Source organism: Felis catus, chromosome B1, assembly GCF_018350175.1.
Source record: "Felis catus isolate Fca126 chromosome B1, F.catus_Fca126_mat1.0, whole genome shotgun sequence".
Lineage (NCBI taxonomy): Eukaryota > Metazoa > Chordata > Mammalia > Carnivora > Felidae > Felis > Felis catus.
The window spans coordinates 199,731,308-199,759,263 of NC_058371.1; the positions used below are offsets into that span (position 1 = coordinate 199,731,308).

The 27,956-nt window shown below is 51.5% G+C and overlaps 1 protein-coding gene across 10 annotated transcripts in view; it reads left to right on the forward strand.

Annotated features, from left to right (window-relative positions):
- Positions 1-27,956, forward strand: part of STK32B (serine/threonine kinase 32B) — a 391,794-nt gene that overhangs the window by 344,096 nt on the left and 19,742 nt on the right. For all 10 annotated transcript variants that reach the window (XM_023253316.2, XM_019829756.3, XM_019829759.3 and 7 more), the window contains 4 exons: positions 13,922-14,025; positions 22,938-23,054; positions 24,924-25,049; positions 27,813-27,944. In XM_023253316.2, the coding sequence (XP_023109084.1) occupies positions 13,922-14,025; positions 22,938-23,054; positions 24,924-25,049; positions 27,813-27,944 (479 nt within the window). The remainder of the gene's footprint in view (positions 1-13,921; positions 14,026-22,937; positions 23,055-24,923; positions 25,050-27,812; positions 27,945-27,956) is intronic.

Genomic DNA, 27,956 nt, shown 5'->3' on the forward strand with positions numbered 1-27,956 from the left:
AGCGATTCCTCACTTCCGTGTAACACCCAGTGCTCATCCCACCAAGTGCCCTCCTTAATGCCCATCACCCATTTAGCCCATCGCCCCACCCTCCTCCCTTCCGGCAACCCTCAGGTTGTTCTTTGTATTAAGAGTCTCTTTGTGTGATATTAATATAGCCACTTCAGCTTTCTTTCGTTGATGTTTGCATGGTATTTCCAGTGGGGTGCCGGTAAATGTTTAGCAACTAGCTCTCTGGTAAAGAGGAAGAAAGTCACTGATTTGTAGATTTTGCTGATTTTTGTGATGTAAGTCCACCCACCATGACTGACTACAAGTTATCAGTGTGACATCATCGAACACAGAGTAGGAGAGAGATGAGCTGGGATAAGCCTGTTCCAGAACACCCCTGATAATATCTTTTTCCATCCATTCATGTTTAACCTGTATCTTTGTATTTTAAGTACATGTTATGTAGGCAGCCTTTTTTAATCCAATCTAATAATTTCTGCTTTCCATTGATATTTAGACCATTTACACTTAATGTAATTAGTGAGATGGTTGGATTGAAATCCATCACCTTGCTTTTTCTTTGTTCCATTTGTTCTCTGTTCATTTGCTGCTCTTCTGCTTTATTTTGGATTCATTCACCATTTTGTATGATCCCACTTTAATTCCCTATTGGTTTACTATTCCTACCTCTTTTTACAAAATCATAGCTAGAGGTTGTCCTATATTTATAACATACACCATCAATTAATCTGCATCTACCTTGAAATCATACTGCTTCATGTGTAATGTAAGAATCTTACAGTAGGGGCACCTGGGTGGCTCAGTCAGGTGAGCGTCTGACTTCAGCTCTGGTTCTGATCTCACGGTTCATGAGTTCAAGCCCCACATCAGGCTTGCTGCTGTCAGTACAGAGCCTGCTTTGGATCCTCTGTCCCCTTCTCTCTCTGCCCCTCCCCTACGTGCACTCTCTCTCTCAAAAATAAACATTTAAAGAAATCTCACAGGGGTACCTGGGTGGCTCAGTCAGTTAAACGTCTGACTTCAGCTCAGATCATGATCTTACAGTTTGTGGGTTCAAGCCCCACATCAGGCTGTGCACGGACAGCTCAGAGCCTGGAGCCTGGTTTGGATTCTGAATCTCCCTCTCTCTCTGCCCCTTCCCCACTCATGTGCGCGCTCTCTCTCTCTCTCTCCCCCTCCCTCAAAAATGAATAAATGTTAAAAAAAAATGTTTTAAATCTTACAGTAATATACTTCCAGTTCCTCCCACCTATCTTTTGTTTTATTGTGCTGTAGATATATTATTAATTGATTTTATGTTTGCTTCAGACAGTAAATTATATTTTAAAGTGGTTAAAAATGAAAAATACTGATTTTACATTTACATTCCTTTTACCCACTTCCGGTATTTTTTGTTTCTTTGTGCAGCCTCAGTTTCTACAGGATATCAAATTCATTCTACCTGAAAGGCTTGCTTCACCAATTCTTATCGTGAAAGTCTGCTGGTAGTGAATTCCTTCATTTTTTTATTGTTTGCTGCAAAAAGTCTTCATTTGTGTACATTTTAAAAAGAGATCTTAACAGAATTCTGGATTCGATTTTTTTTTTCTCTTTCGGTGCTTAAATACGTCACTCTCTCGCTTATGGCAATGTTTCCGACAACAAATTTGCCATAATCCCTATCTTTGCTTTCCTGTGGGTCATATGCCTTTTTTCTTCAGCTGCCTTCAAGATTTTCTCTTTCTCTTTGGCTTTAGATACGACATGCTTATGCATGTTGTCTCTTTTGTCATGTTGTGTTTATCCTGGTTGGTGTTCTTGGGGCTTCTTAGACATGTGTGGTTTGGTGACATAACTCTTTGGACAATTCCTGATTATTATCTCTGTAAACATTTTTTCTGACCCGTTCTCTCTCCTCTCCCTCGCTCTCTCTCTCTCTGTTTCTGAGATTTCAGTTACATGTATGTTAGACCTTCCGTATTTCCCCATAGCAGTTGGATTCTCTGTTCTTTCTCCCACTTTTTTTTTCCTCTTACTTGCCACTTTGAATAATTTCATTCGACTTACCTTCAAGTTCACCTCTTCTGTCCTTGGCTGTTTCAAGTCTGTTGGTGAAGCATGTTGGAAGCATGCCTTATCTCTGGCACTATGTTTTGATTTGTTTCTATTATTGTTAGAGTTTCCATCTGATTCTTTTGTAGGTTCCATCTTTTGGTTGAAATCCCCATTTTTTTTAATGTGCACTGTTTTTTCCACTAGATGTTTGAGATGACAGGAACTGCCCTGTCTGTTAGTTCTCACATCTGGTTCATATCCGAACATGGTTCTGTTGAGTGCTGTGTCTCTTCACACTGGGTTTTTGTTTTTTCTTTCCATCGTGTGTCTTACAGCTTTTGGTGAAAGACTGGACATTTCGTGTAGGACAGTGTTTATACCTGGAAATGGATGTGTCTCTCCCACGACTGTGCCTTTAGTGTTGTGTGTATGGAAGAACTGAGTCAGTCTAATCAGGGGTTGAGCTGAGTCAGGGTCGGTATGGTTACTCTCAACACACCTCCTCCCGAGTTAGTGTTCCCTCAATGTTCCTGTTCTACCTTCCGCTTCAGGCTTTCTCTGTGGGCCTGTGCCTTAGAGAAGGTCTCACTCCTGTTCCTTCTCTTCCTTCTTGTTACTCGATACTTGGTCTGGTTGGGGGCAGCAGGGCACAGGTACATGTTCCCTGTTGTCTTGGCTCAGCCAGTCTTCGCTGGGCTCTGTTTCGCCCAACATCTTGTCTCGGGGATGGGTCTTTCTCATTGACCCTGCCTCTCTCCCAGCAATGGGAAACCATGAATTGTCTGAGCCCAGGATGATTTTCTGTCCCTTCCCAGAGGTAGAGATTTTATTTTTCTGTTCCTTGCCGCTCACGCTCAGTGAGTATTCACCTGTGCCCTTGTGGTCACAGAATCTTCCGCCCTTCCTGCTTTATAAGGCTTTTGTTCCAAAGGGGCATGGGGAGCTGGACCTCGGAAGAGCTTTGTGCCCTCCAGAAGCAGTTACTTTCTCTTCCCCAATCCTGCATCAAGGCAAGCTTTCAACAGCCTCCTAGTCTCTTCATGAATACACAGTGAGGTCAGCAGAGAAGAGCCTGTGAGGAGAGGTGAACTCCCCTTGCATCTGGACAGCGGTTCTATTCTCTTACTTAAGCCCACACACAACCTTCAGCAATTCGGTAATCACTGTAACAGAAGTCTCTCACCCTATGGCAGGCTCAGGGGGGAATTTTAAAGAGCATTAATTTTCAGGGCGCCTGGGTGGCTCCGTCGGTTGAGCGTCCAACTTTGGCTCAGGTCATGATCTCAAGGTTCCTGAGTTCGAGCCCCGCATCGGGCTCTGTGCTGACGGCTCAGAGCCGGGAGCCTGCTTTGGATTCTCTGTGTGTGTGTCTCTCTCTCTGCCCCTCTCCTGCTCGCACTGTCTCTCTCTCTCTCTCTTAAAAGTAAATAAAACATTAAAAAAAATTTAAGAGCGGGGCGCCTGGGTGGCTCAGTTGGTTGAGCGTCTGACTGTATCTCAGGTCGAGTCTCACACTCTGTGAGTTCGAGCCCCACGTCAGGCTCCGTGCCCATCTCCCGGAGCCTGTTTCCGCCTCTGTGCCTGCCGTCTGACTCTCTCCCGTCCGTTGTCGATGCCAAAAAGATAAATAAAGGCTAAAAAAAAAAAAAAAAAAAAAAAATTTTTAAAATAAAAAAAAAAAAAAAAAAAAAAAAAAATTTAAGAGCATTAATTTTCGTGGATAAACAGAGAATCTTGGAATCCTTTAAGAGACAGACACTGTATAAATGAACTTTTCTTTTTTTAAGTTTATTTATATTTTTGAGAGAGAGAGCAGGAGGGCCAAAGAGAGAGGCGGAGAGAGAGAGAATCCCAAGGAGGCTCCAAGATGTCAGCACAGAGCCCCACGCGGGCTTGAACCTACAAACCGTGGGATCATGACCTGAGCCGAAGTAAAGAGTCAGATGCTTAACCGACTGAGCCATCGAGGTGCCCGTGAACTTTTCTGTCAGCATAACGTGCTGTGAGATCCCCAGTTTCACATGCTGACTGTGTAAAATGCCCTGAGTCTAATTCTGTGCTTCCAGTTAGAACACCATTCTCTAGGAAAACTTCCAAAGTCCTTTTTCTTTTTAAGCGACTAGTTTACTCTGACATGTTTAGCATGAAGTCGTTTTCTGGTTCTTGGCACGTCATTTATTTTCATATTTCCTTATTAGCCAATCACACTTCCCTTCTCTTCCTCTTCTTGTGTGGACTCACGAAGTCCTAATGGTCAACACCTGAACAGCGTCTCACATGCTTTCATTTCGGTTGCTAATAATGCTGCTGGTGTTTCCAGAAGGAGAGAATTGATCAGACTGACGCCGTAGTTTCGTTTCTTCTCCAAGCGTGTGACACCTGAATTCATCTGGCTAGCTAGAGAAATATAAATGACCCCCAAGGGATCCAGGCAAAAGCCGGGGACACTGCTTATCTCTGCTTCCCACAGCTTTTCAGCACGCTTTAACGCAAAGAATTAGGAGGGAGCTCTTGAATCATTTGGGGAGCACGTACAACATGGACCTCCGTGAGCTGGGCTTTCACTTACGCGAGCATTTCATTGCTCATGCAATAATGAATTCGTATAACGATAACTGGGTCCCGTCTGTTGAGAACTTGCTGTGTGTCTGTCCCTGTATTAAATGCATCGCTTATGTCAGCTCACCATGGGTAGGGGCTTTTATTATTCCACGGAATCTGAGACTCATACAGGGGTTGAGTCCTCGCCCAATGACAAACAGCCGGCAATGGTAGCCACTGAGACTGGAAGCTAGGACTCTGACCAATTTCTCTGCGACTCGGATGCACTGAGCATCCACTTCTAGACCAGCTCCGTGCTAATCCCTGAGCATCAGGGGCTGACTTAGTCATATATCCCTGCCCTCCAAGGGCTCACATCCCAGTGAGGAAGGTGGAAATGCATGCCATTAATTATACTATAGCATGATCAGTGCTGCGGGGAGGTACAGACCAGGGTTTGCCGAGACCCTAGAATAGGAGAGGGTAATAGGGAAGAACAGAGGAACAGCATGGTACTCCATGAACATTCCACAGGGGGAGTCAAATTTGGTCTGGGTCTTGAAGGATAAGTAGGAGTTTGTGAGTATAAAAAATAGAATAAAGATTATGAGACAAGCCACAGAAAATTAAAAATATAAAGTATATCCTATTTTTTGCAGTTGAGCCAAATGAGCAGAATCAAGACCGGGCCCCAGGACGAGGTCGGGGCTGGATTTTAGGAATTCTCGTGCTGGGGCGCTTGAACTTTATTCTATAGCAAATAGAAAAACTTGGAGTGATTTTAATTCAGAGATTTGAACTCATGCATAACGACAAGACAACAATCGTAAAATTAGGTGGCATTTATTGGCACTTACTCTGTGCTCAGATGAAACTTCATTCTGTCATCATGATAAGATTATGGAGCAAATACTGTTTCTCCTTGTTGCCGATGAGGGATGCTGAGGCACAAATACGAGGTGACGTAGCTTGTACAAGGCCACTGGACCCATAAGTGTGGGAACTGAGGTTCATTGTCAGGCCTGAAAAATTTCTACACTCACACCTTTAACCCCTCTGCTCCATTGGTTCTACTGACTCAGATGGAGGTGGGATTCGAATGCCAGGCTGGAGTGGGTGAGGGGCCCTGGTGAGTCCCTGTAGAGACAAAACAAGAACAGAGTAGAGAGGAAGTTTCTGGAAGAGAAAGTGACAAGTCTTGAGCCAATCAAATGATCAGAAGCAGAGACTGAAGGAGGCGCAGAGCCCGGGGACTCCGCGGTTCTGACTCGTGCAACTGAGCCGACCGTGGGCTGGAGCTGAGACCCCAGGAGGAGGGCAGTTGGAGAGGAAAGAGCTTGCTCACGTGGGTTGAGTGTGCAGTGTCCGTGGGACCTCTAGGTGGAGGTGTCCAGGAGGCAGTTGGCTGCACAGATCTGGCCATCCCACCGGCCAGGACCTCCAAGCTGGAGACGGGGTCTTGCCAACGAAGAAAGGACCAGTGGGCAGGACACCTGGGTTCTGGTCCCAGCTGGACTGGAAGTCACTGAACTCCTCCAACTGGCTTCACCTCCTTCATCTAGAAAATGTAGGGGAGGGAGGAAATTACCGCGAAGGTCCCTTCTTGGCAGAAACGTGGCAATTGTAGGTTCCGAGTCAAGGAGGCAGTTAGGTTTGGGAACAGATCCCGGAAGCCCGTCGGCTTGTGGGCTAGACATTGGCTGGTGTGTCACAGTCCAGGACAGCAGTCCAAGCCTTCAGCCATACCCACAAAGCTAAACCAGCAGGGTGATAATTATAACTTAGGAGGTTATGGTATTTTTTTTTCCCATACTTTTAGTCTGCGTGGTTCTCACGGGGTGACAGGTCCCACCACATGTGTGTTTACATTGCCGGGGAAGGGGAGATGTTAGCGGGAGGTGAGGCTGATCTTTCCGAGCCCCTGGGCTGCGTGGCTCCCCAAGCCTGCCCAGAGTGCTTCTTTGTGCGCTCACAAGTGTTCATGGAGTGTGTAACACGCCCTGGGCTTGTGAAAGCTCCTGGGGATGTAACAGGAAAGGAAACAGACGCTGTCAAGGAAGGTGATTCGAGGATTTTAAGTCCTTTTTTATCAACGTGCAGGTTCACGGTGAACCATTTATTTATTTTTCTTTCGGGTGAAGTTGTAACCCTAATTTCCTCAAACATAGAATCCCAGGATCTTCATAAACACTCTCGGTTTCAGTCCCGGTTGAATTAACAGATTTAATGCAATGACCTTGTAGAGATTTTGGAATATACAAAACATAAAGTAGCAGCACCTGGGTGGCTCAGTCGGTTGAGCGTCTGACCTTGGCTCAGGTCCCGATCTCACAGTTTGTGGGTTCGAGCCCCACGTCGGGCTCTGTGCTGACAGCTCAGAGCCTGGAGCCTGCTGCGGATTCTGTGTCCCCCCTTCTCTCTCTGCCCCTCTCCCACTCACGCTCTGTCTCTCGCTCTCAAAAAATCAATAAACATTTTTAAAAATTAAAAAAAAAATTTTTAAACATAAAGTATACATTATGCATGTGGATGATGCATGTGGATTATTTTTATTTTCAGCATATTTCAGCATAAACATGGTGTAATTTGGTGGAAAATGTCTGGATTTTGAGGGAGACCGAGCAAGGTTCCGATCATCGTTCTGGATGACCCCAGAGAAAGGGGGAGGGGATGCTGGGTTCAGATAAGCCTCTGAGTCTCCCGGCCGTGCCCCCAGGCCTGTTACTTAACTACTCCAAACCCCAGCTTCCAGGATTGAAGATCCTAATAGCGCTGCCTCCCAAGGCCCTTCCGAGGATCAAGTGGAGTGTGAAACTATAGTTCATGCCCTGTAAATATTAGCTTTGCTGAGGAGTAAATAATCTATGTGAAAAACCTTGAAGAACTTAGAGCACGTGGTCGATGTTCAATAAACGGCCACGTTAGTATTGCAGCTCTCGGTGTCGTAAGTAAAATCACAACTCATGGAAATAAACGAACAGCTGTACTGTGCCCTGGGCTGGAAGTGGTAGGGATGGTGATCCCGTCCGGGCTTTTCCACTCACCATCTCCACGGCCCTGAAATTACCCCTTTACCCACTCAGTTTCTCCATCTGTGGCTTGGGTGCTTTGGGGCTGGGTGGGGATAACGTGTGAAGGAACTTTGCACCCTAGAAAGCTCTGCGTGACTGATTTGTGCATCGCGATGGTGGTTAGAGGTGTCGCTTCCAATGGCTGAAAATAGATTCAGGGTTGGCCCTTTCCCCACCAGGTCATTGCCAGAAGTTTTAATCAAGAAGGACTTGAGGAATTTTGTTCATCTCTTAAACAAAAAAAAGTTTATTTATTTTGAGAGAGAGAGTGAGTGAATGAGAGCAGGAGAGAGGCAGAGAGAGAGAAGGAGACAGAATCTCAAGCAGGCTCTGCGCGGTCAACACAGAGCCTGATGCAGGGCTCGAACTCGCACACCGGGAGATCATGACCTGAACTGAAACCAAGAATCAGATGCTTAACCGACTGAGCCGCAGAGGCACCCCCGTTCATCTCTAATCCAATATAGGGGTGCTCAGACTTTGGATCCTGGACATCCTTTCTAGGCAAGGTCATAACCAGCTCCTCTCACCTGCTTGGTTTGTCATTTGCTGTCCCGGGGAGGCAGGGCTGTCCCTCCACGGGGCTGTCATCACTCACTGTCCTCCAGGGAAACCCCAGTCCTGGCTGTGGCGGCGTTGACCCATCCCATTCCTTCCTGAGCCAGACTCAACAGCAGCTAGCTCAAATTCTGTGCTGTTTGAAGATTAAATAACTTTATCCTTGCCAAATTCTTAAAACAAGGCTTGTTGGGGGGTGCCTGGGTGGCTCAGTCGGTTGAACGTCCGACCTCCGCTCAGGTCATGATCTCGTGGTCTGTGAGTTCGGGCCCCGCGTCGGGCTCTGTGCTGACAGCTCCGAGCCTGGAGCCTGCTTCGGATTCTGTGTCTCCCTCTCCCTCTGCCCCTCCCCCACTCATGCTCTGTCTCTCTCTGTCTCAAAAATAGACATTAAAGAAATTTTGTTAATAAAAAAAATAAATAAAACAAGGCTTGTTGGTACAAGCAAATGCTCCGTAAAGATTAGCCGCTTTTATTAGCAATGTTTTGAGAGCTTAGAACAGTGCTTGGCCCGGCGCCTGGGTGGGTCAGTCAGTTAAGTGTCCGATTCTTGATTTCGGCAGCTCAGGTCATGATCTCAGGGTTCATGAGTCCCAGCCCTGTGTCGGGCTCCACACTGATAGTACAGAGCCTGCGTGGGGTTCTCTGTCTCCCTCTCTCTCTGCCCCTTCCCTACTCACTCTCTCTCAAAAATAAATAAACATTAAAAAAAAAAAAAGAACAGTGCTTGCCACATAGCAAGGTACATAGTTTGCTGTTTGTATTATAATCGTTCCTTTATTTGGTCAGTCAACACACCCTTCCCACGTGTCTTCTCCATGCCTGAGATACAGGAAGACCAAGGCCAGAGACCGTGACAGGCCCTGCCCTAGGGGAGCTCACAGTCTCCTGAAAAGCAGACAGATAAGCAAAAATGCACGGCGGGTGGGAATGTTGTCAAGGAGAGATGCCTGGGGAAGGTGGGGTGAAGAGGAAAACCAAATCTAATCTGGGGGGGGGTCCTAAGAAAGAATGATATCAGAGAGGTGTTTTGAGGAGTACAGGATGCACGTAAAGAACTTTGCAGCATCTGGTACCTAACAGCTTCCTGGAGGCAGTGTCTCTGGAGCTGCACCCTTTGTGGGAGAGCCTACTGAATGAGGGGAGAGAGCAAGAGACAGACAGACAGACAGAAGGCGAGTTCTAGGAACATAGAGCAGCGTGCAGATGAAGGCCGGGGTGGTGTGGGCAACCCCAGGGGCATGGTACAGCTCAGAAGATCTCCGGGCAGCACTAAGGACCCTGAGTGCTAGACCCCAGAAGTCCGGCTCACCTAACCGCACAGGTTCCCCGCCCTAGTACCTTCTCTCGCTCCACTAAAACTTAAAAAAAGACTCCAGGATCAGGTCAAATTTCCAAGCCACGTTTGCTATTGAGTTAGTCCCCTTCGAGAGCCAGTAAAGCACATGAGCCCATTAAACATTAAAGGCTCTGAGAAGTCCAGCAGGAAGGAACGTGGTTGAACCTCGTCTTTTCCCGGACACGTTTGAGCTCAGAATCCTTCCTCCTCCAAAATGTATTCGCCTCACGCGGAGCTGATGGTATTCCCAGGAGCACAGATCATAAAACAGCCGTGAGGTCAGGGAGACCTTTAAGCTGGGTGCAACCGTGGCCTGCGTCTCGGATCAGAAAGCCAACTCCCCCGTCAAAATTGAGAAGGACAGACTGGAGAAGACGACTCTGGAGGCCTGAGGACTGGTGGGGAGGCCGCTGCAGGAGATCTGAGCAAGGGCTGTAAGTCCACGCAGAGGAGGAAGCGGGTACAGGAGCTGTGCCTGGTGGAGTCACCTGGCTCTGATGGTGGAATTTAACTGTTACAGTGGTGCGTCCCCTGAACCTGGGAGTCAGGATCAGGGTTCTAGACTTAACAGCAGGGCTAGCGAGGGGGTGGCCGAGGCAAACCATTCCTCCCCCTCAAGCCCTGTGGCCAGTTCCAAAAGGGAGGGGACGATGCAAGATGGTTTCCAAGGGACCCTTCGCTTCTGTCGTGCTGACACTCTAAGGCCACCAGCCATCTCTACTTCTGAGGCATGGTCCGGCTTTATGGCATCAGGGGTGAAAGAGCCAACGGATGTGCATTTATTAAATGCCTACTGTATACTTGGCTGAGCGCCAGGCCCTGGGAGGGAAGGAAGGCGTAAGGGAGCATCAGGACCCGTCCTCACATAACTCCTGGCAGTCACCTTAGTACAGGAGAAAGGACTCTGGAGTCAGAAGACCGAGGGAGGCGAAGCCCAGCTCTGCCACACCAGCTAGATGGCCTGGGGCAAGTCCATGGCCCCTCTTAGTGATCTCCTTGGGCTGTACAACAAAGTACACAAACACAAGGGAAGGTCACTCCCTCGACGTTCTGGAGGCCAAATCGTTACCAAGATGTCAGCAGGGCTGTGCTCCCTCGGGAGACTCTAGGGGAGGACCCTTCCTTGCCTCTTCTGGCCTCCAGTGGCTCCAGGGGTTCCTGGGTTTGTGGCCTCTCCAGTCTCTGCCTGCTCCCATGGCCCTCTCTGTGTCTCCAGCCCCGTTCTTTTCTCTCCTATAAGGACGTCAGTAATTGGGTTTAGCGTGGGCCCTACAATTTATCTTGAGATGATTTTATCTTGAGATCCTTAATTATATCTGCAAAGAGGCTGCTTCCAAATAGAGTCCCATTCACAGGTACCAGAGGTTAGCACTTGGATATAGCTTTGGAGGGATAGTATTCAACCCACCACACCCCTTCATGCCTCTACTGTCTCCTCTGAAAATGGAGGTCATTATAGCACCTGCCTCCTTGGGTGCCTGGGGCATCATAAGACCCTCGGCCTGGACCCTGGACGGCTGGTTGTTCTTTTTCCCCCATCCACGTTCGGGAGGAGTCTCGTACCTGACCTCCAGCTTTACATCTGCCCGGTGCTCTCGCTTCGACGCACTGTGATTCCGGGCCACCAAAGCGCTCATTTCGGTGGCATGTGGATTATGACAAAAATGTTTCTCATGTTCTGTCGTCAGCCCCAAGCGTGCACGGGAGGCAAGAATGTCACCGTCTCCGGGAGTGCAGTCACGGGCCACAGACATTTGTCACTTGATGGGTCATGGCAGCCAGGACGGAATGCTGCTTGTACCCTGAATTCTGAATGGGCTGGGGCTGCTGGACCTGTCAGGGATTTATGGGGAGCACGTCCGTGCACATAGCCATCGCTGCAGTCGTGGGCGCGTCCCTGCCTCCTGCACTCACTGAACCCATGGGCTGGGCCAGGAGCTGTCCAGGCCCTGGGAACGCACAGACAGCACGATGTTCCAGAGCACTCAGCACAGACAGAAGAGGCCAGGTGCACAGACTGAGATGCAGGGAAGGAAGTCCCTCGAGATCGGAGCCCAGCCTCAGGCTCATGGTCGGATCCAGTGGGTTACAGAGGAGCACAGCTCGGTGCTAGCACCTGCGAAGGAATCAAGTATCTGCTCACAGGATGCCTAATGAACAGGCAAGATCCCCACCTCTGAAGGCAGGTCGATCTACAACGGAAAGAACGGGCAGACACAAAGATGCTAAAAATGTGCAAGTCAGGGTCTGGAGACCAGTAGGTCATGAGGATGAAGTTTAGGGTGGCCCCCAGGCTTCGGGGTGACGGGGTGGACGGCGTTGAGGGTAAGCATGACAGGGAGAAGAGATTTGAACGCCAACTCTACCAATGCAAGCCATGCCTGAGATTTCCGGAGCGCTCACTCTGGACCAGCCAGGCATCGGGCTGAACCCTTGGCACATAGTGTCGTATTTAATCCTCATCACGGCTCGATGAATAAACCGGTCTTATTATCCGCATTTCACCAAACTGAGACAGACGCTTAAGTCACCTGCTAAACTCCTTTCCAGCCACACCGACCTGCTTTCGGTTTCCCAGCACACCACATCAGTTCCCTTGTGAGGCTCAAATAACCCAAGGGGACGTTTGTTCAGATTCCCAGTCCTGCCTCCCCCCCAATTTAGGCTGAGTGACTTTTTGTGCTTAAGGAAACATCGATACAAACGTTACTTCAAACGGGGATTCTGCCAGTGTATAAGGCACACCTCAGCTTTGCACCTCCCGGCTGTGGGACTTCCTTCACGCCTCCGTCCCTCTCTGAGCCTCATCTGTAAAATGGGCCCCATGCAAACGTGACCCTGGGGGCTCTTGTGAAGAGGAAAGGAGAACCCGGGGGTGAGTGTGCCCTCTAAGATACGAAGCAAGTGGAGAGCATCGCCGGGGCGGCCGGTGTGTGGCGGCTGGTTGGGGGCAGGTGTCCAGCAGCCCAAGGGCCCAGATTCCAGCGTCCGTGTCGCCTGCCTCGTCCAGCCCTCCCCGTTCCCATGCTCACTGAAGGCCATTCTGAAAACTGAGTCGCGACCTCTTTAATCACAGCACATTGTGGTTCCCAGGGACAGATTTCGGCTGCTGTGACGACTGTAAAATGGAATTACGTCTGCAAATTAATTTGCTGGAAAGGATCCACATCTCCCAAAGTTTTTCTGGAAGCTGAGACGAGCAATCAGAGCATAGATGCCCTCCTGGCCTCGTTGATTTTGGGGCGAGGCAGTGAGATGACCCCACCACTCGGCACGTTAGGGCGCCTCAGGGCCAAGGGACCCCCCAGCACCACCACACTGCCCTGAAGAATAAGAATCAGGGCCCAGCACACTCGGCCGTCCAGGCTTCACTTTTCGCTCAGCTGAGGTGAGATTGATTCACAGACCAAAACTCGCCGCTTTGAAGGAGCAATTCTGTGGCATGGAGTACGTTCTCAGCACCACCCAGCCACCACCTCTGTCTAGTTCCAGAACGTCTTCATGTCCCCCGGAGGACACCCATTCAGCGGTCACCCCCCATCTGCCCCTCCCCCAGCCTGGGGCACCCGCGATCTGCCTTCTGTCTCTGGATTTTCCAACTCGGGGAGGTCCTCGTAGATCCCACCTATGCTAAACTGAAACGGTTTCCTGAGATTGGCAGCAGGCTCAAAGGGTCCCAGACGTCCCCGGTTGTCGGCATGCCTGACCCGGCGTCAGTGCCAGAAGCAGAGTGACATTTGTCAAGGTGCGGTTTCTTCCTCTTAGCTGAGATCTTACCCCACCCGTGTTCGTGCTGCCTGGGATTCCCGCTCCCCCGACCCACCTCCCCCCAGCAGACCGCCTGCACCCCACACTTGGTGCACCCCATTTGGTTTTTAATTTTTTAATTTTTTTAAATGTTTCTTGAAAACTCCTTTTATTTAAAAAAGTTTTTTAACGTTTATTTATTTTTAAGAGACAGAGCATGAGCAGGGGAGGGGCAGAGAGAGAGGGAGACACAGGATCCGAAGCAGGCCCCAGGCTCCGAGCTGTCAGCACAGAGCCCGATGTGGGGCTCGAACTCACGGACCGTGAGATCATGACCTGAGCCGAAGTCGGATGCTCCACCGACTGGGCCACCTGGGTGCTCCGGAGCACCCCATTTGGGTACCTCCCCGGGGGACACACCTGTGTTTCCGGGGATGCCTGCATCTTGTTCTTGAGCCCGCTTGTGGCTTACAGAGGGCAGGAACCACGTGGTGCAGTGGACGGAGTCCTGGCTCCGCCCTCCGAGAAGCTGGGTTACTGTCCCCATGTCCCCTCTATGAGGGCTGGTGAGTGTAAACTGTGACGTGCAGTGATATCGTCTTTGTCCTGTCTTTGGCAGCCCCGGAAGTGTTCCAGGTGTATGTGGAGGGAGGCCCCGGCTACTCGTACCCCGTCGACTGGTGGTCCCTGGGTATCACGGCCTACGAGCTGCTGCGGGGCTGGGTAAGATGTGTGCCTGCACGGGGAGCAGGGGCTCAGGTCCACCCGGACTGGGGTGCAGTCGGCCAGCCGTTCGGCTGGGGAGGCGCGCACGCGTGAGGAGTCAGAGGCCCCGGGTCTCCGTCCTGATCGTCTGTGTGCCTGGGGTCCCTGAGCATTAGAGGGGCCCCGAGCGAGGTCCTGGTCCAGCCGCCTCACTCTGCTGGCGGGAAAAGGACGTCCCAGCGGGGAAGATCTTCCGTCAAGGCCAGCAGCTCGAATGCCCCGAGCACCTCGGCATCATGGTTTCAGACGCTGCCGTCTTTCATCCCACGACACTGCATCTGTGCCTGACCCTCCAGCTCATTTCGAGGCTCTTTCAGTATAAGGCCATGTTCCTTTCCTCTTTATGTGTTTTCCCTGTATCTGCCCTGAGCACAGAGGTAGATGTCCCATAAAATCGGGGCGTTCGGTACGTACTTTTGTTTGTATTTCACTGAATGCGATAGCCAAAGACAAGTAACGGCGACTAATAACATTACTTTGGCGAAAAGAATTATGACGAGCTCATTTCGAGGCGTTTGTTCTCTGCACAAGAATCGTTTGCCAACAATGCCCCTTGACCTTGGTTTCCCTGTGGGTGCAACGGGGTAACAGCCTTCGGTCGGTTTCATGGAGCTGCGGTTACCGCAGGGTCTCTCAGCGCTGCCGGAAGGAGACGTGGGATTTGCGTGTCACTTGCCTTGTCCAGCAACAGTGTCCCTGCCCAGAGCCACGATTTTCAGTGCGTCACAGTCATTTGTGTCCACGCACATCCAGGCCAGCGGAAGTGCACTCCCTGAAGGCAGGGGGCGCCAGTGTGTGTGTGATACAGGGTGAGGAAGGAAGGAAGGAAGGAAGGAAGGAAGGAAGGAAGGAAGGAAGGAAGGAAGGAAGGAAGGGAGGGAGGGAGGGAGGAAGGGAGACAGGGAGGAAGGAAGGAAGGAAGGAGGGAGGGAGGGAGGGAGGGAGGGAGGGAGGGAGGAAGGAAGGAAGGGAGGAAGGAAGGGAGACAGGGAGGAAGGAAGAAGGAAGGAAGGAAGGAAGGAAGGAAGGAAGGAAGGAAGGAAGGAAGGAAGGAAGGAAGGAAGGAAGGAAGGAAGGATGAGAGCAGTTTGCAAGCTGTCAAAGCCATGGGAATGCCAATATTATTATTTTCCATCCTGTAGTTTAAGCAACTATTGTGTGCTCCCGATCTCAGTGACCTCCTCTGAATGCCTCAAAAACATAATTACTATATGTGATGTGTCTAGAATTTAAAATATATATGTGTGAATATACATGAACTTGTTAGTTTTCTCAGGCACTGAATGAAAAAACTCCATCTTATTCTTGGGTGGTTCCTTGGTCATCTGCCGGTTTCATTGGTGCTGGTTTCATTGAAAGTCCCTAACGCTGTATGACCACAGGACACAGGCATCCTTCAGATGCTATTTGTCTGATATCCTCAGTCACACAGATACCCTGGGCGAGCGGTTGCCCCAGGCATGATTGGGTGTTCACCTGCTGAAAGTCCATTGTCTGTGTTAAATAAAAATCAGTTGGGTACATTTGCAGATCTAATTGGCTTTATCGTTTTCTAAGTGACGACATTTTGGGCCCGTGGGGTTTTTTGTTGTTTTTCTTTTTGTTTTCATTTTTGTTTAACATCTGTCATTCCTCACGGGTCAGAACAGTCAAAGATGAGGACTTGACAAAAAGGCCCAAGGATAGAGTGGCTCTTGCTGGTTCCAAAATGAATTGTGTCACTTTTAATTCGACTGAGTTTTCTACTCAGAGATTCAAATGCCATGTTCAGGAGAAGAAGGACAGGCACACAGTGGGATTGGAGCCTTCGGCACGGGGACAGAGTGGTTGGTTCAGTGAAAGGACACCTGTTATGTGCTCGTGTAAACCTTTCTCACAGATGTCTTGGTCTGGCTTCACCTTGGACAGGTTTATGCAAATACTCGGCTGTCTTTCTTTTTTTTCTTTTTTCTTTTTCCATATTTATTTATTTATTTATTTATTTATTTATTTATTTAATATGAAATTTATTGTCAAATTGGTTTCCATACAACACCCAGTGCTCATCCCAACAGGTGCCCTCAATACCCATCACCCACCTGCCCCTCCCTCGCACCCCCCATCAACCCTCAGTTTGTTCTCAGTTTTTTTTTTAATTTTTTTTAACGTTTTATTTATTTTTGAGACAGTGAAAGACAGAGCATGAACAGGGGAGGGTCAGAGAGAGGGAGACACAGAATCTGAAACAGGCTCCACGCTCCGAGCTGTCAGCACAGAGCCTGACACGGGGCTCGAACTCACGGACCGAGAGATCATGACCTGAGCCGAAGTCGGCCGCTTAACCGATTGAGCCACCCAGGCGCCCCTGTTCTCAGTTTTTAAGAGTCTCTTATGCTTTGGCTCTCTCTCCCACTCTAACCTCTTTTTTTTTTTTTCCTTCCCCTCCCCCATGGGTTTCTGTTAAGTTTCTCAGGATCCACATAAGAGTGAAACCATATGGTATCTGTCTTTCTCTGTATGGCTTATTTCACTTAGCCTAACACTCTCCAGTTCCATCCATGTTGCTACAAAGGGCCATATTTCATTCTTTCTCATTGCCACGTAGTACTCCATTGTGTATATAAACCACAGTTTCTGTATCCATTCATCAGTTGATGGACATTTAGGCTCTTTCCATAATTTGGCTATTGTTGAAAGTGCTGCTATAAACATTGGGGTACAAGTGCCCCTATGCATCAGTACTCCTGTATCCCTTGGGTAAATTCCTAGCAGTGCTATTGCTGGGTCATAGGGTAGGTCTATTTTTAATTTTTTGAGGCACCTCCACACTGTTTTCCAGAGTGGCTGCACCAGATTGCATTCCCACCAACATGCAAGAAGGTTCCCGTTTCTCCACATCCTCTCCAGCATCTATGTCTCCTGAATTGTTCATTTTGGCCACTCTGACTGGCGTGAGGTGATATCTGAGTGTGGTTTTGATTTGTATTTCCCTGATGAGGAGTGACATTGAGCATCTTTTCATGTGCCTGTTGGCCATCCGGATGTCTTCTTTAGAGAAGTGTCTATTCATGTTTTCTGCCCATTTCTTCACTGGGTTATTTCTTTTTTGGGTGTGGAGTTTGGTGAGTTCTTTATAGATTGTGGATACTAGCCCTTTGTCCAATATGCCATTTGCAAATATCTTTTCCCATTCCATTGGTTGCCTTTTAGTTTTGTTGATTGCTTCCTTTGCTGTGCAGAAGCTTTTTATCTTCATGAGGTCCCAATAGTTCATTTTTGCTTTTAATTCCCTTGCCTTTGGGGATGTGTCAAGTAAGAGATTGCTACGGCTGAGGTCAGAGAGGTCTTTTCCTGCTTTCTCCTCTAGGGTTTTGATGGTTTCCTGTCTCACATTCAGGTCCTTTATCCATTTTGAGTTTATTTTTGTGAATGGTGTGAGAAAGTGGTCTAGTTTCAATCTTCTGCATGTTGCTGTCCAGTTCTCCCAGCACCATTTGTTAAAGAGACTGTCTTTTTTCCATTGGATATTCTTTCCTGCTTTGTCAAAGATGAGTTGGCCATACATTTGTGGGTCTAGTTCTGGGGTTTCTATTCTATTCCATTGGTCTATGTGTCTGTTTTTGTGCCAATACCATGCTGTCTTGATGATTACAGCTTTGTTCGGCTCTCTGTTTTTGATACAGGAAACAATCACATTTAGTAAAAAAAAAGCTATCCCAGAAAACACTCCTAAGTTTACCTCTGGGGTGTGTAAACATAGGGGTTGTCCTTCCTTCTCAAATTCCAACACTGTGTCAGTGTCAGTGACACTGTCATTTTGCACCTGTTTGTTCCTTGATGGCCTCCAAAGCCAGGGAGTTTTTCACCTCCAAAAGATAGAAGTCATGATCGGAACTTTCCAGTGTGTGCTCTCCGATCTTAGAGCTGGAAAGGATGAGATATGTGGGTGGGAAATGGATAAGACCAATACAGCCTGCTGGCTAGGGACCCAGAAATACTCTAGACCCAACCTGAGAAACAGCTGTCTCTCCCCCAGTGCTCTGTAGGGAGAGACCAGGAATCGAGTGTCCTTAATCGAGTGTCATTCTCTGCATAAATGCAGAGCATCCGGGAGCCTGGTTGGATCTTACAGCCTGGACCAGGGTCATAAGGAGGCTCTCTCAGCCTGATCCCAGTCCTCACCCTGCAGGCACGCTAAGTGAAAGAGAGATCAAGAAAGTGTCACCCTCTTAGAGCACAGGCACCTTGGTCACCCCAGACGGTGACCACACCCTCTGATTAGAACAGGGGGAGGAGAGGTGTGAGAAGGAGGTTTCCTGCCCACAAACTCAGAGAAGGGACTGGGGATCTCAGCATGGCCGATGTCCCCAGGCATCCCTGACAGGTGATTACCACCTACGGGCTGATTCCCCTCTGCATCCAGGGAGCTCATAGAACCCGTTTCATTTTTTGACAGCTTGCAAGGCTAGAAAGTGTTTCCTCTCACCCACCTGAAAGCCGCTTTGTCCTAGCAGACAAAGAGGATCCTAGAGGAGTTCCCAGGGTCACACCCTGGCCCTGCCAGGTGCCTCGTCTGTGATCTTAACCAAAGCCAATAAACAGATCGGGTGCTCAGAATCCTCATGTCTCAACTGGGAAAAAAGAAATTAATAATATCTACCCAACAGGGTTGCTTTGAGAATTAAGTCATTCCGATGATGCAAATTACCCTGCATGTGCCTGATGAATGTCAGCAACTGTCTGCTTCTTGCTGTGATTCCTGCCCCGGGCGGGGGGGTGGGGGTGGGGGTGGGGGGGCGCTGCCAGCAGCAGGCCTGCGTCCTCTCTGACTCAGCCCCTTTACAGCTGGAGACGGGGCACGGGGAGTGGAGGCTGGGTCCCGCCTGGTTGGTGAGCCCCGGCGGGAAGGCCCAGGGGCCTGGGGAGCAGAGGTCCGCATCCCTTCCCCACTCTAGGCGCCTCGGTGCTCTGATTCCGGCTTGGTCACTTCGCTCCTCTGAGTCCCAGCTTCCTCCTTCATCAAATGGGGATTATGAGGCCGACCCACAGGGTCACGGCGGGGATGACGTGAGAAAACGTGGGCAGAGCACACACAGCGTCTGGCACCCAGGAAGCTTGCTGGTTATCAAATAAGTATGCTCCTGAGACAGGTCGATGAAGATAAAGTGCTGAGGACTTGCTCAGAGGAGCGTGGGAGAGTGTGTGAGGGAGCAGACGCTTAAGCCGGGTCACATAGGAGCCGCTGGAGGGAACAGTGTGAGTATAGATGGGGAAGGGCCGCTGACTGACCAGCAGTGAGGACGGTCAGAGGACGGCCCGTAAAAGACCCCGAGAACAGCCGGAGGCACTGGGCTTCACCCTGTAGGCATCATGGTGCTGTCTGTGGCCGCGTCAGCACAACGGTTGAGCGAGGGTGTCCTTCGGAATCACACGTTGCTGGGCTCACCTCCCGGCTTCGCCGTGCAGTCTCTGAACGATCGGTGGTGAGCCCGTTTCTCATCTATCGGATGAGGGGACAGGGGTCCTCGACTTCGGCACTGTGGACGCTGGGGGGCCGGGAGTGCTTTGTGGTGGGGGCCGTCCTGGGCAGCGCAGGACGTTCAGGAGCACCCCGGGCCTCCACCTACCAGAGGCCGGCAGAAATCTCCCCTCTGCCTCACGACAACCCAAAAATATCTCCAAACATCAGCCAATTTAAATCGCTCCTGTTTGCGAACCACTGCCGTGTGGTAACCAGAACCAAACGAGGCCCCGCGTGCACTGCATGGCACAGAGCGGGGCTCTCGATGTGGACAAAGGGTGAGCCCCCAAACCCCACCCGTGGTGCCATCCCAACCACCTCCCTGACCTTGTCTTTGACCCCAGTCAGCACTTCTCCCTGCGGCCGGGTAGAGAGAGAAGGTTGGGGGTGCAGAGAGGGGATGAATAAAGAGGGAGGGTGTGTGGAGCTCCCCTAGAGGGTGGGGCACAGAACTAAAGAACTTGGGGTACGCGGGACGGGCAGGCTCGACCGCAAAACCGGGGAATTATTGGCACGTGAACCTGAAGGAAGGAGGGAGGTGGTCCTGGGGTTGAACGCTGACGTCTTGTCCCTTGGTAAAGCAGAGAGAGCACTGTGCCAGGAGTCAGGACCTGGGAGGAAACAGACTCTGTGACCTCACTCTCCAGGTTTTACGTCTCCATTAAGGGAGGGGAAGGAGCGAGGGTTGTCGCGTGGTTTTCAGGCCGCGTTTCCTGGACCTCTGGCACCCAGCACAGGTAGTTCAGCAGTTCTGAGGAGGGGGACGTGATGTCTCTGGCTTTGGACGTTTCATAGCCCGAGGACCTGTTCTTTGCTTTCATCTGTTCCGTGTTTGAGATCTGGAGGGAAGAGGTGTGGGGGACACACACACACACACACACACACACACACACACACATTGGATTGGACGGTCCCCAAAGCCCAGCTCAGCTCTGGCTGTCCAAATAACAAGTCTGCAACAATTCTCTTCCCCCCGCTTCCACTTCTCAGTCAATTGGGGTTTTCTGTAAACCGGGGGTTCTGGAATGGAGACACGCATGCGCTCCATAACGAGTCTGTCCGGTGTCCCGCTGCGAAAATCACTTTCGCCAGTGGTTCACGCGATTGCTTTACCTCAGAAATGCCACCTGCTTTCCTGAGTCAACACATCCTAAGGCCGGTGCGTGCGAACTAAGCTTCCACAGAATTCTTTACCCCAAGCAGATGGAATATCGATCTGAGTATTTGCCGATATCCTTGTAGAGGGAGCTGGGTTTCTCTACAGCCGTCCGAGCGGACGAAGGCTGAACCGAAAGCCGCTGAGCGTATTCCGCGCACGGTGTTCCGCGCTTGGCTGGGAACGTATTGAACTGCTGTGTTGGCCTCGTGGCTTGTCGGGGTTGCCATTATTATTGGTCTGGCTCCCTCCAGAAGCGGAGAGAAGGACAGAGCTAGAGAGGGACCGGCTTGGAGGTCGGGTGGCGAGGCAGATGGATCACGCCCGTCGCTGGCTGGTTCTCCGGTTGGGCGCTCGGCCTGGTGAGCTCTGGTGGCATCGAGCAAAGAGCGGCAGAGGAGATCCTGCATCTCTGTGGGACGCGGCAAGGTCCCCGTGCGCCTCGCAGCCTCAGTGTCCCGGCTCCTAAGATGCGGAGGTGGGGGGGCTCCATCGCCTGAGGTCCTCCGGCCTCCAGCAGCTGGTTTTCCAGGCGCGGCTGGGACAGGGTGGGAGGCATGGTTTTCTGCAAAGGCAAAAAGATGGGAAGAAGCGATCCTGAACCGCCCAGAAACCGACACCTCCGCTCTCAGTTAATGCTCATCCCTGCGACTTCCAATCGTGGTAGCCGTTATGGGGGCAAAGGCAGAGGCAGGCAGCAGCCTCGGGAGGAAATTCTGAAACGCCCATGACTGGAACTATCCTCCACTTCCCATTAAATTGGAAGACAGTGTTGGAAGACATACGGTAAATAATGTTAGCACGTCTAGGTAGCCGGCCTTTCTAGGCAGCCCCGGGTTTTGCTTTTGATCTACATGTCACAGGGCAAAAGGGAGAGATCCCAGCTTGATTGGCAGATGAAAGAGGAGGCAGCCAGTCCGGAGAAGGTGCCCTTCTGGGTGGACACATCGCAAGTCACAGGCACGCTCCCGTGGGCAGGCGTGTTCCCCAGGGGAGCCCCGTTTGGTGAAGATAAAGACGTTCCAGGGAACGGTCATGCACCCAGGGCTCAGGACCCCCTCACCTTCTTGGCTGGCGGCTCCTAGTGGCAGCAGCCCCGTGGGAATTCAAGTTCCACGGGATTGGAGCCCACACCCTGTGAGCCCAGTACGGGCTCTGACCCACAGCCGGTCTCTAGTCAGTGTTTGTGGATGGACAGGCTCATCGTGCCCATCACTGGGCTCTGAGGTCTGCTGGACGGCCGGGGCCCACCTTCAAGGACCCCACCCCTACAGGAATCCCACAGCAGTCAGGTTCACGGGGATGGCGACGAGCTCCTTGCTCTCGGTTTCTCTAGTTGTTACACCACCCGTGCTCCGAAGTGACTGCCGATGCCAGCCCTGAGCCTTTGACCGTATGCAAACCTCAGAGCATCTTGGCCCATGAAGCTGGGGGGAGGGTAAAGAAGGGGAGGGAATTGGGAGGGGGTCGAGGCAGAGGGAGTGAGCTGATGTTCAGACACTGTCCCAGCCATGTCCCCAGGGTCCCACTCAAGAAAGACTAACCAAGTTCCAGGTCTTGAGAGGTTCTTAGAAGCAACAAACTGCCCAGGGCAATGTTTGGAAAACAAGTCAGGAGGTTTAATGCTCTGCTGAGCTGGCCAGTCGGAGAACAGAGTTTTATGCCTCCTCACTGTCGGGGTGGTGCGGGGGGAGGGTGGTAGATAGAAGCCCTGCCTCCCCACATCCATCCACCCCACCAGACCCAGACCTGGGTGATTCCAGCCCGCTCACTCCTAGCTGGTTCAGCCAGCACAGGGAAAGGTGGAGGTGAGGCCCACCGGCAGGCAGGGATTTCGACCGGAGGTGAGGCTGGGAGTCCAGTGGGTGATGAGAGCCACCCCACCCCCAAGCCTGGAGTCGGGACTCGGGAGTTAGGCTGTTGGATGCGGATCCTGCCTTTGTCACTTAGTGGCTATGTGACCTCGCCAAGTCATTTAACCTCCTGTGGCCATAACAGAGCACCCACCTGCCGGGTTCGGGCACTACCCTACAGGTCTAATCCCTGTTGGCACGTGGGTCTGGGCCACCTGCTCTGCCGTGAAAGAGGAACACCCACTGTTCCATAAAGGGAAAGAATAAACCCACCCCCTTGTAAATATACAGGTTTAACCACATGGGCGGCATCTTCCGGTTGGCCCTCTCTCTGATTCCCTCTCTGGTCCTTTGGTTGCAGAGACCGTATGAAATCCACTCGGCCACGCCCATTGATGAGATCCTCAACATGTTCAAGGTGGAGCGTGTCCACTACTCCTCCACGTGGTGCAAAGGCATGGTCGCCCTGCTGAAGAAGGTAAGGGGACAGCCCCCAGCCTGCCAGTCCTGGGGGCTAAAGTCATTTAGTGCAGAAGCAGGCATCCCACCAAATTCTGGAAGGAGAGAAGGAACAGAATGCCAATGGTGGAGTTGATCAAGTCAGTAGAGCGCTAACGCCACATCGTGAGCACGGGCACCCATCCAGTGGGTCGGAGAACCGCTATCCTGAATGGGGATCTCCCATGCGGCACTGGAGTGGACTATCCGTTTAAAGTTTATGTATTTATTTGGGGTTTAAAAAAATTTTTTTAAATGTTTATTTATTTTTGAGCGAAAGAGAGAGTGTGAATGGGAGAGGGGCAGAGAGAGAGGGAGACACAGAATCTGAAGCAGGCTCCAGGCTCCGAGCTGTCAGCACAGAGCCCGATGAGGGGCTCCAACCCACAAACCGCGAGATCGTGACCTGAGCTGAAGTTGGACGCTCAATTGACTGAGCCACCCAGGCACCCCTATTTATTTATTTTGAAAAGACAAAGAGAAAGAGAAAGAAAGAGAGACAGAGGGAGCACAAGCAGGGAAAAGACAGAGAGATAGGGAGAGAGAGACAGAGAGAGAGAATCCCAAGCAGGCCCCGTGCTGTAAGTGCAGAGCCCAACTTGGGGCTCGATCTCAGGAACCGTGAGATCACGACTTGAGCAGAAATCAACAGATTAATTGCTTACCGACTGAGCCACCCAGGCGCCCCTAGAGGCTCTGTTTAAATCTGCACCCATCGTTAGGGGCAGCCCCGAGGAGGAGGCTGCCATGACCAGCAGAGGTGACTCTGCCAGGTGCCCTCACACTGGTGTGACCGCAGCCCACCGGCTGGGCGCAGCTGGGACATTTCTGCAGCGTCGGGGGGCGGGGCGGGGCAGGCGGCAGGCCGGCAGTGGAGTTCCGACTTCCAGCTCCCACCTGTGGGCAGCCGGGTGCCAACCACCCCCCCCCCCAGCACATGCCACGTCCTTACCAATCTCCTGGGGTCCCACCCTAATTGTGATCTGCAAGTGGAAGAATTGCGTGTCTTTGCTCTTCCTAATCTGAGAGGAGGAAACAGGCAGGCAGCCTCCTGCAGCCCGCCGGAGTTCTTTGTGCAAGGCAAGCCGGAATGTTTTTGGAAAAGCTGAAAGCCCCGCGTGGGTGCAAGGTCATAACTCTGGGGCTGCTTTTTATGCCGCACCACCCCTTAGTAGTAGAAACTCTATTTGAGGAGACACTAAAAATTATACCCTTGGCCACAAATGAGGCCACGCCATCAGGCCACAGAGGTCACCGCTTAGCCGTCCGGGGATAAATTTTATTACATTTTCGAACGCTCCGCCACCAAGCTGACCCTCTCAAGATGAGGTGGCCAATTCTCTTTCTATTTAATTGGAAGCCTCTGCAGACATCAATGAGCATGGGCTGTGATGGGGCGCCAGTCCTCGAGGACAGCACGGTGGCTGAAATCCAGTCCCTGCCAAAGAGCCCCTTGCTGGGTGACCGTGAGGAAGCAGCCTGACCTCTCGGTTCCTCCCCGTCACTCAAAGAGGTGAGTGTAGGTGACGCTCCCGGCAAGAGCAGCCCAGAGCACAGTGTTGATGGCACATGAAAAGCACAAGCACCTTCAGGGCGCCTGGGGGCTCAGTCGGACACGACTTCTGCTCAGGTCATGATCTCAGAGTCAAGAGATCGAGCCCCAAGTTGGGCTCCGCACTGAGCGTGGAGCCTGCTTAAGATTCTTTCTCTCTCTCTCTCTCTCAAAAAAGAAAAAAAAGAAGAGGCACCTTCATTTTCCCAGGATTCCTATCTTCAGAGTCCCCGCTAACCTCAGCGGGGCGCACACCTCAAGCAAACATGTTTAAGCACTTCTGCCTTCTGCCCGCAGCTCCTGACCAAGGACCCCGAGAGCCGTCTGTCCAGCCTTGGTGACGTCCAGAGCGCGCCCTACTTGGCCGACATGAACTGGGATGCGGTGTTCGAGAAGGCGCTGACACCCGGCTTTGTGCCCAGTGTGAGTGAGGGTCTCATCCCATGCCGCGCCGTCCCTCTGCAGGGTCCCCTGCCCTGCTCTGAAGGAACACCCGGAAGCTGGTCCGGGAGGCCTCCGCCGGCCGTGGCCACAGGAGCGCCGGAACGTTCCCATTGCAGTGAGACTTAGAGTGGATTTGGACCTCATCTGCCAGGTTTCTCTCCTTGCAGAAGGTCTTTGTGGGCACGGAGTGTTCTTTGTTTTATGGAGTCACACCCACCGTGTACGTCACCTACCCATTCATCCGGCCACCCACCGCCCCGCCAGCCTGTACCCGCTGAGCGCCTACGGACACAGGCCGTGTGTGTGGCTCGAGGAGGTGACTGGAAAGAAAACACTCTTGGTGCCTGTTGTCGGGGGGCTTGCAGATGAGAGCAGGGCTCCTCAACTGTGCTGTTGGGGGCATTAGGGCCAGATGATTCTTTGGAGGGGGGTGTGGGGACCGTCCTGTGCATCCCTGGACTCCATCCACAGATACCGGTAGCATTCCTCGGCTGTGACACCGAAAACATCCCCAGACCTTGCGGGGCATCCCCTGGGGACAGCTGCCCCCCACCCCCTTGACAGCCTGCGGGCTAAGTAAGGGTTTGTGCAAAGAAAAAGCCAATAAACCTACAAAGGCACATTTAGTGACCCAGAGCTGGGTCCTGGAGGGACAGTGCGGGGTCTCGGCGGGGAGCACAGGCTGGAGACTTGGGTTCACTACCACGTCTGTGACCTCGGGTGTGCTCGGGAGTGGGGTTCGTCACCCAAAATGAGGAGACGAGAGGGATCCATCCCACGCTTGGGCGGAGTAAATGCCAAGAGGCCTCCAAAGGCTCGGAGCAGCGAGCCCTCGGTCCACACCGCCCTCGGAACCGCTATTTTATTAACAGATCCGCCGGGATTCTGGTCTCGGCTCCCTCGGTTGGCTCCCTCAGGATGTTCGCTCTGGATGTGCCAGAGAAATACACTAGCATCCTTGGGGGTCCCCTTCCGCCATGCTCAGGCCAGGTGCATGAAACCCAGGGATCTTGATGTGGTCCTTTATACAGAGCACAGATTGCCTCAAACAGCCTCCCTGTTGCCACGTGAGCCGTCCCCAAGGCTGGGCGCAGGATGCCCGGATGACCCTCGGGGCCAATGCCTGTGATCGCCTGTCAGCCTTTGTAGACCTCACCTGCTGCCCTTCCCCAGCCGCACACAAGCACGGTCGTGCACACTCACCTACTCACATGCACGTTTACACTCGTGCATACTCACATGCACCCATGCACACTCACACTCGCACACACTCATGCAAATCTCATACTCATGCACGCTCACACTCATGCACACTCCCACACAATCACAGGCAGAGGACCCTGCTTCAGCCACACCCAGACGCCTGTGGTTGTCCCCTCTGGCCACGCTGTTTCGTAGCTGTGAACCTGTGCTCACGCTGCTTCCTCCTCTTGGGGGGACGGGGCGCCTCTCCTTGTCCCCCCAGCAGTCTCCTGTCCCTCCTTCCAGACAGCATCACACCCAGGGACTGGCTCATTTGAGGGTCTCAGTAACTGCCTTCTGGAAGAGAGAAAAACTTAAGCCTTGTCTCCGATGGGACATCCCCCAGGCCAGTCCCCCTCCCCTCCCCCCCCCCCCCCCACTTACCTGGAGTGAATCGCAGCCTCCCTGGTCCTGCACTACACAGAGGCCTGTCTACGCTGGCCGCTAATACCATTCTATTACAGTGACTCTGCCGTCCCCCGAGAGCTTCAGAGGGCAGGGCCCACTTGCCTTGGCTGGCCTCTGCCTGAGACACACTCCAGAGCAATGGGTAGCCCTAGAAGGCACTAGAAGCTCTCAACGTGTCATTGTCTTAAGTGAACGAGTGATCAAAATCCACCAGGACTCAGTGTGCTGTGTGTTCCAGGCACCGGCCTAAAGTTTCGCAAGCATTATCTCATACAGACTCCATAACAGGGGAGTGGTCTTACTAGAAGTATTCTCATGTTGAGGAACTTACCCGCGTTTACTCAGTGAGAAATTAACCTCAGGGATCCCTGCATTAGAATGAATGAATGAATGAATGAATGAATGAATGAATGAACGAACGGATGGCAGATAAATCAGGCCAGGAAAGACTTGGGCCTAAAATCCGAGCGGCTTTTTGGGGAGAAGTCCCCGTGCACCTCCAGACTGTGGATGATATAACCACTAGGCTGTATTGCCTGACGGGACTGGCGTCCTGAGCGACAGCCACCAGCTGGATCTTGGGTCCACGGCCCAGAAGTCAGGGGCACAAAACTCCTCCTGACCCAAGTGGGCGGAGCCCCGCCTGGCTCCAGTGGAGGGGCAGGAGGGAGCCAGCTTGGGGAATTGGGCGGATATGGGCCAGAAATAGCATCTTAAAATTAAATTATTAAAAATTATATTTATAGAAGAGGTAGTCCTGACATGAAGATGTGTGTGTGATAAGTGAATAGCATCAGATTGGGAGACTGAACTGGGCCCTGGCAAAACACGAAGCTTCGTGGGAAGGAGGCTGAGGAGGAGTGTGGATGTTAACAGGGCCGGGGGAGGAGACACGGGGATAAATGAACCGCGTCTGCCGCGAGAAGGTGTCGCTTCTCTTCCCCAGAAATAAAACGGAAGAGGCGCACCCCACAGTGGTAGTTAGCCATTACTTGTTGAATGAACAATCGATTGAATGAATGAATGAATGAACACAATCCAGGGGTGGATGCAACCAAGACAGACCGTGTTTGCTTTTCCGCTTGCTCTCAGAAGGGGAGATTGAATTGTGACCCCACATTTGAACTTGAAGAAATGATCCTTGAATCCAGGCCACTTCACAAAAAGAAGAAGAGGCTGGCAAAGAACAGGTCCAAAGACGGCACAAAGGACAGCTGTCCTCTGGTGAGCAGATCC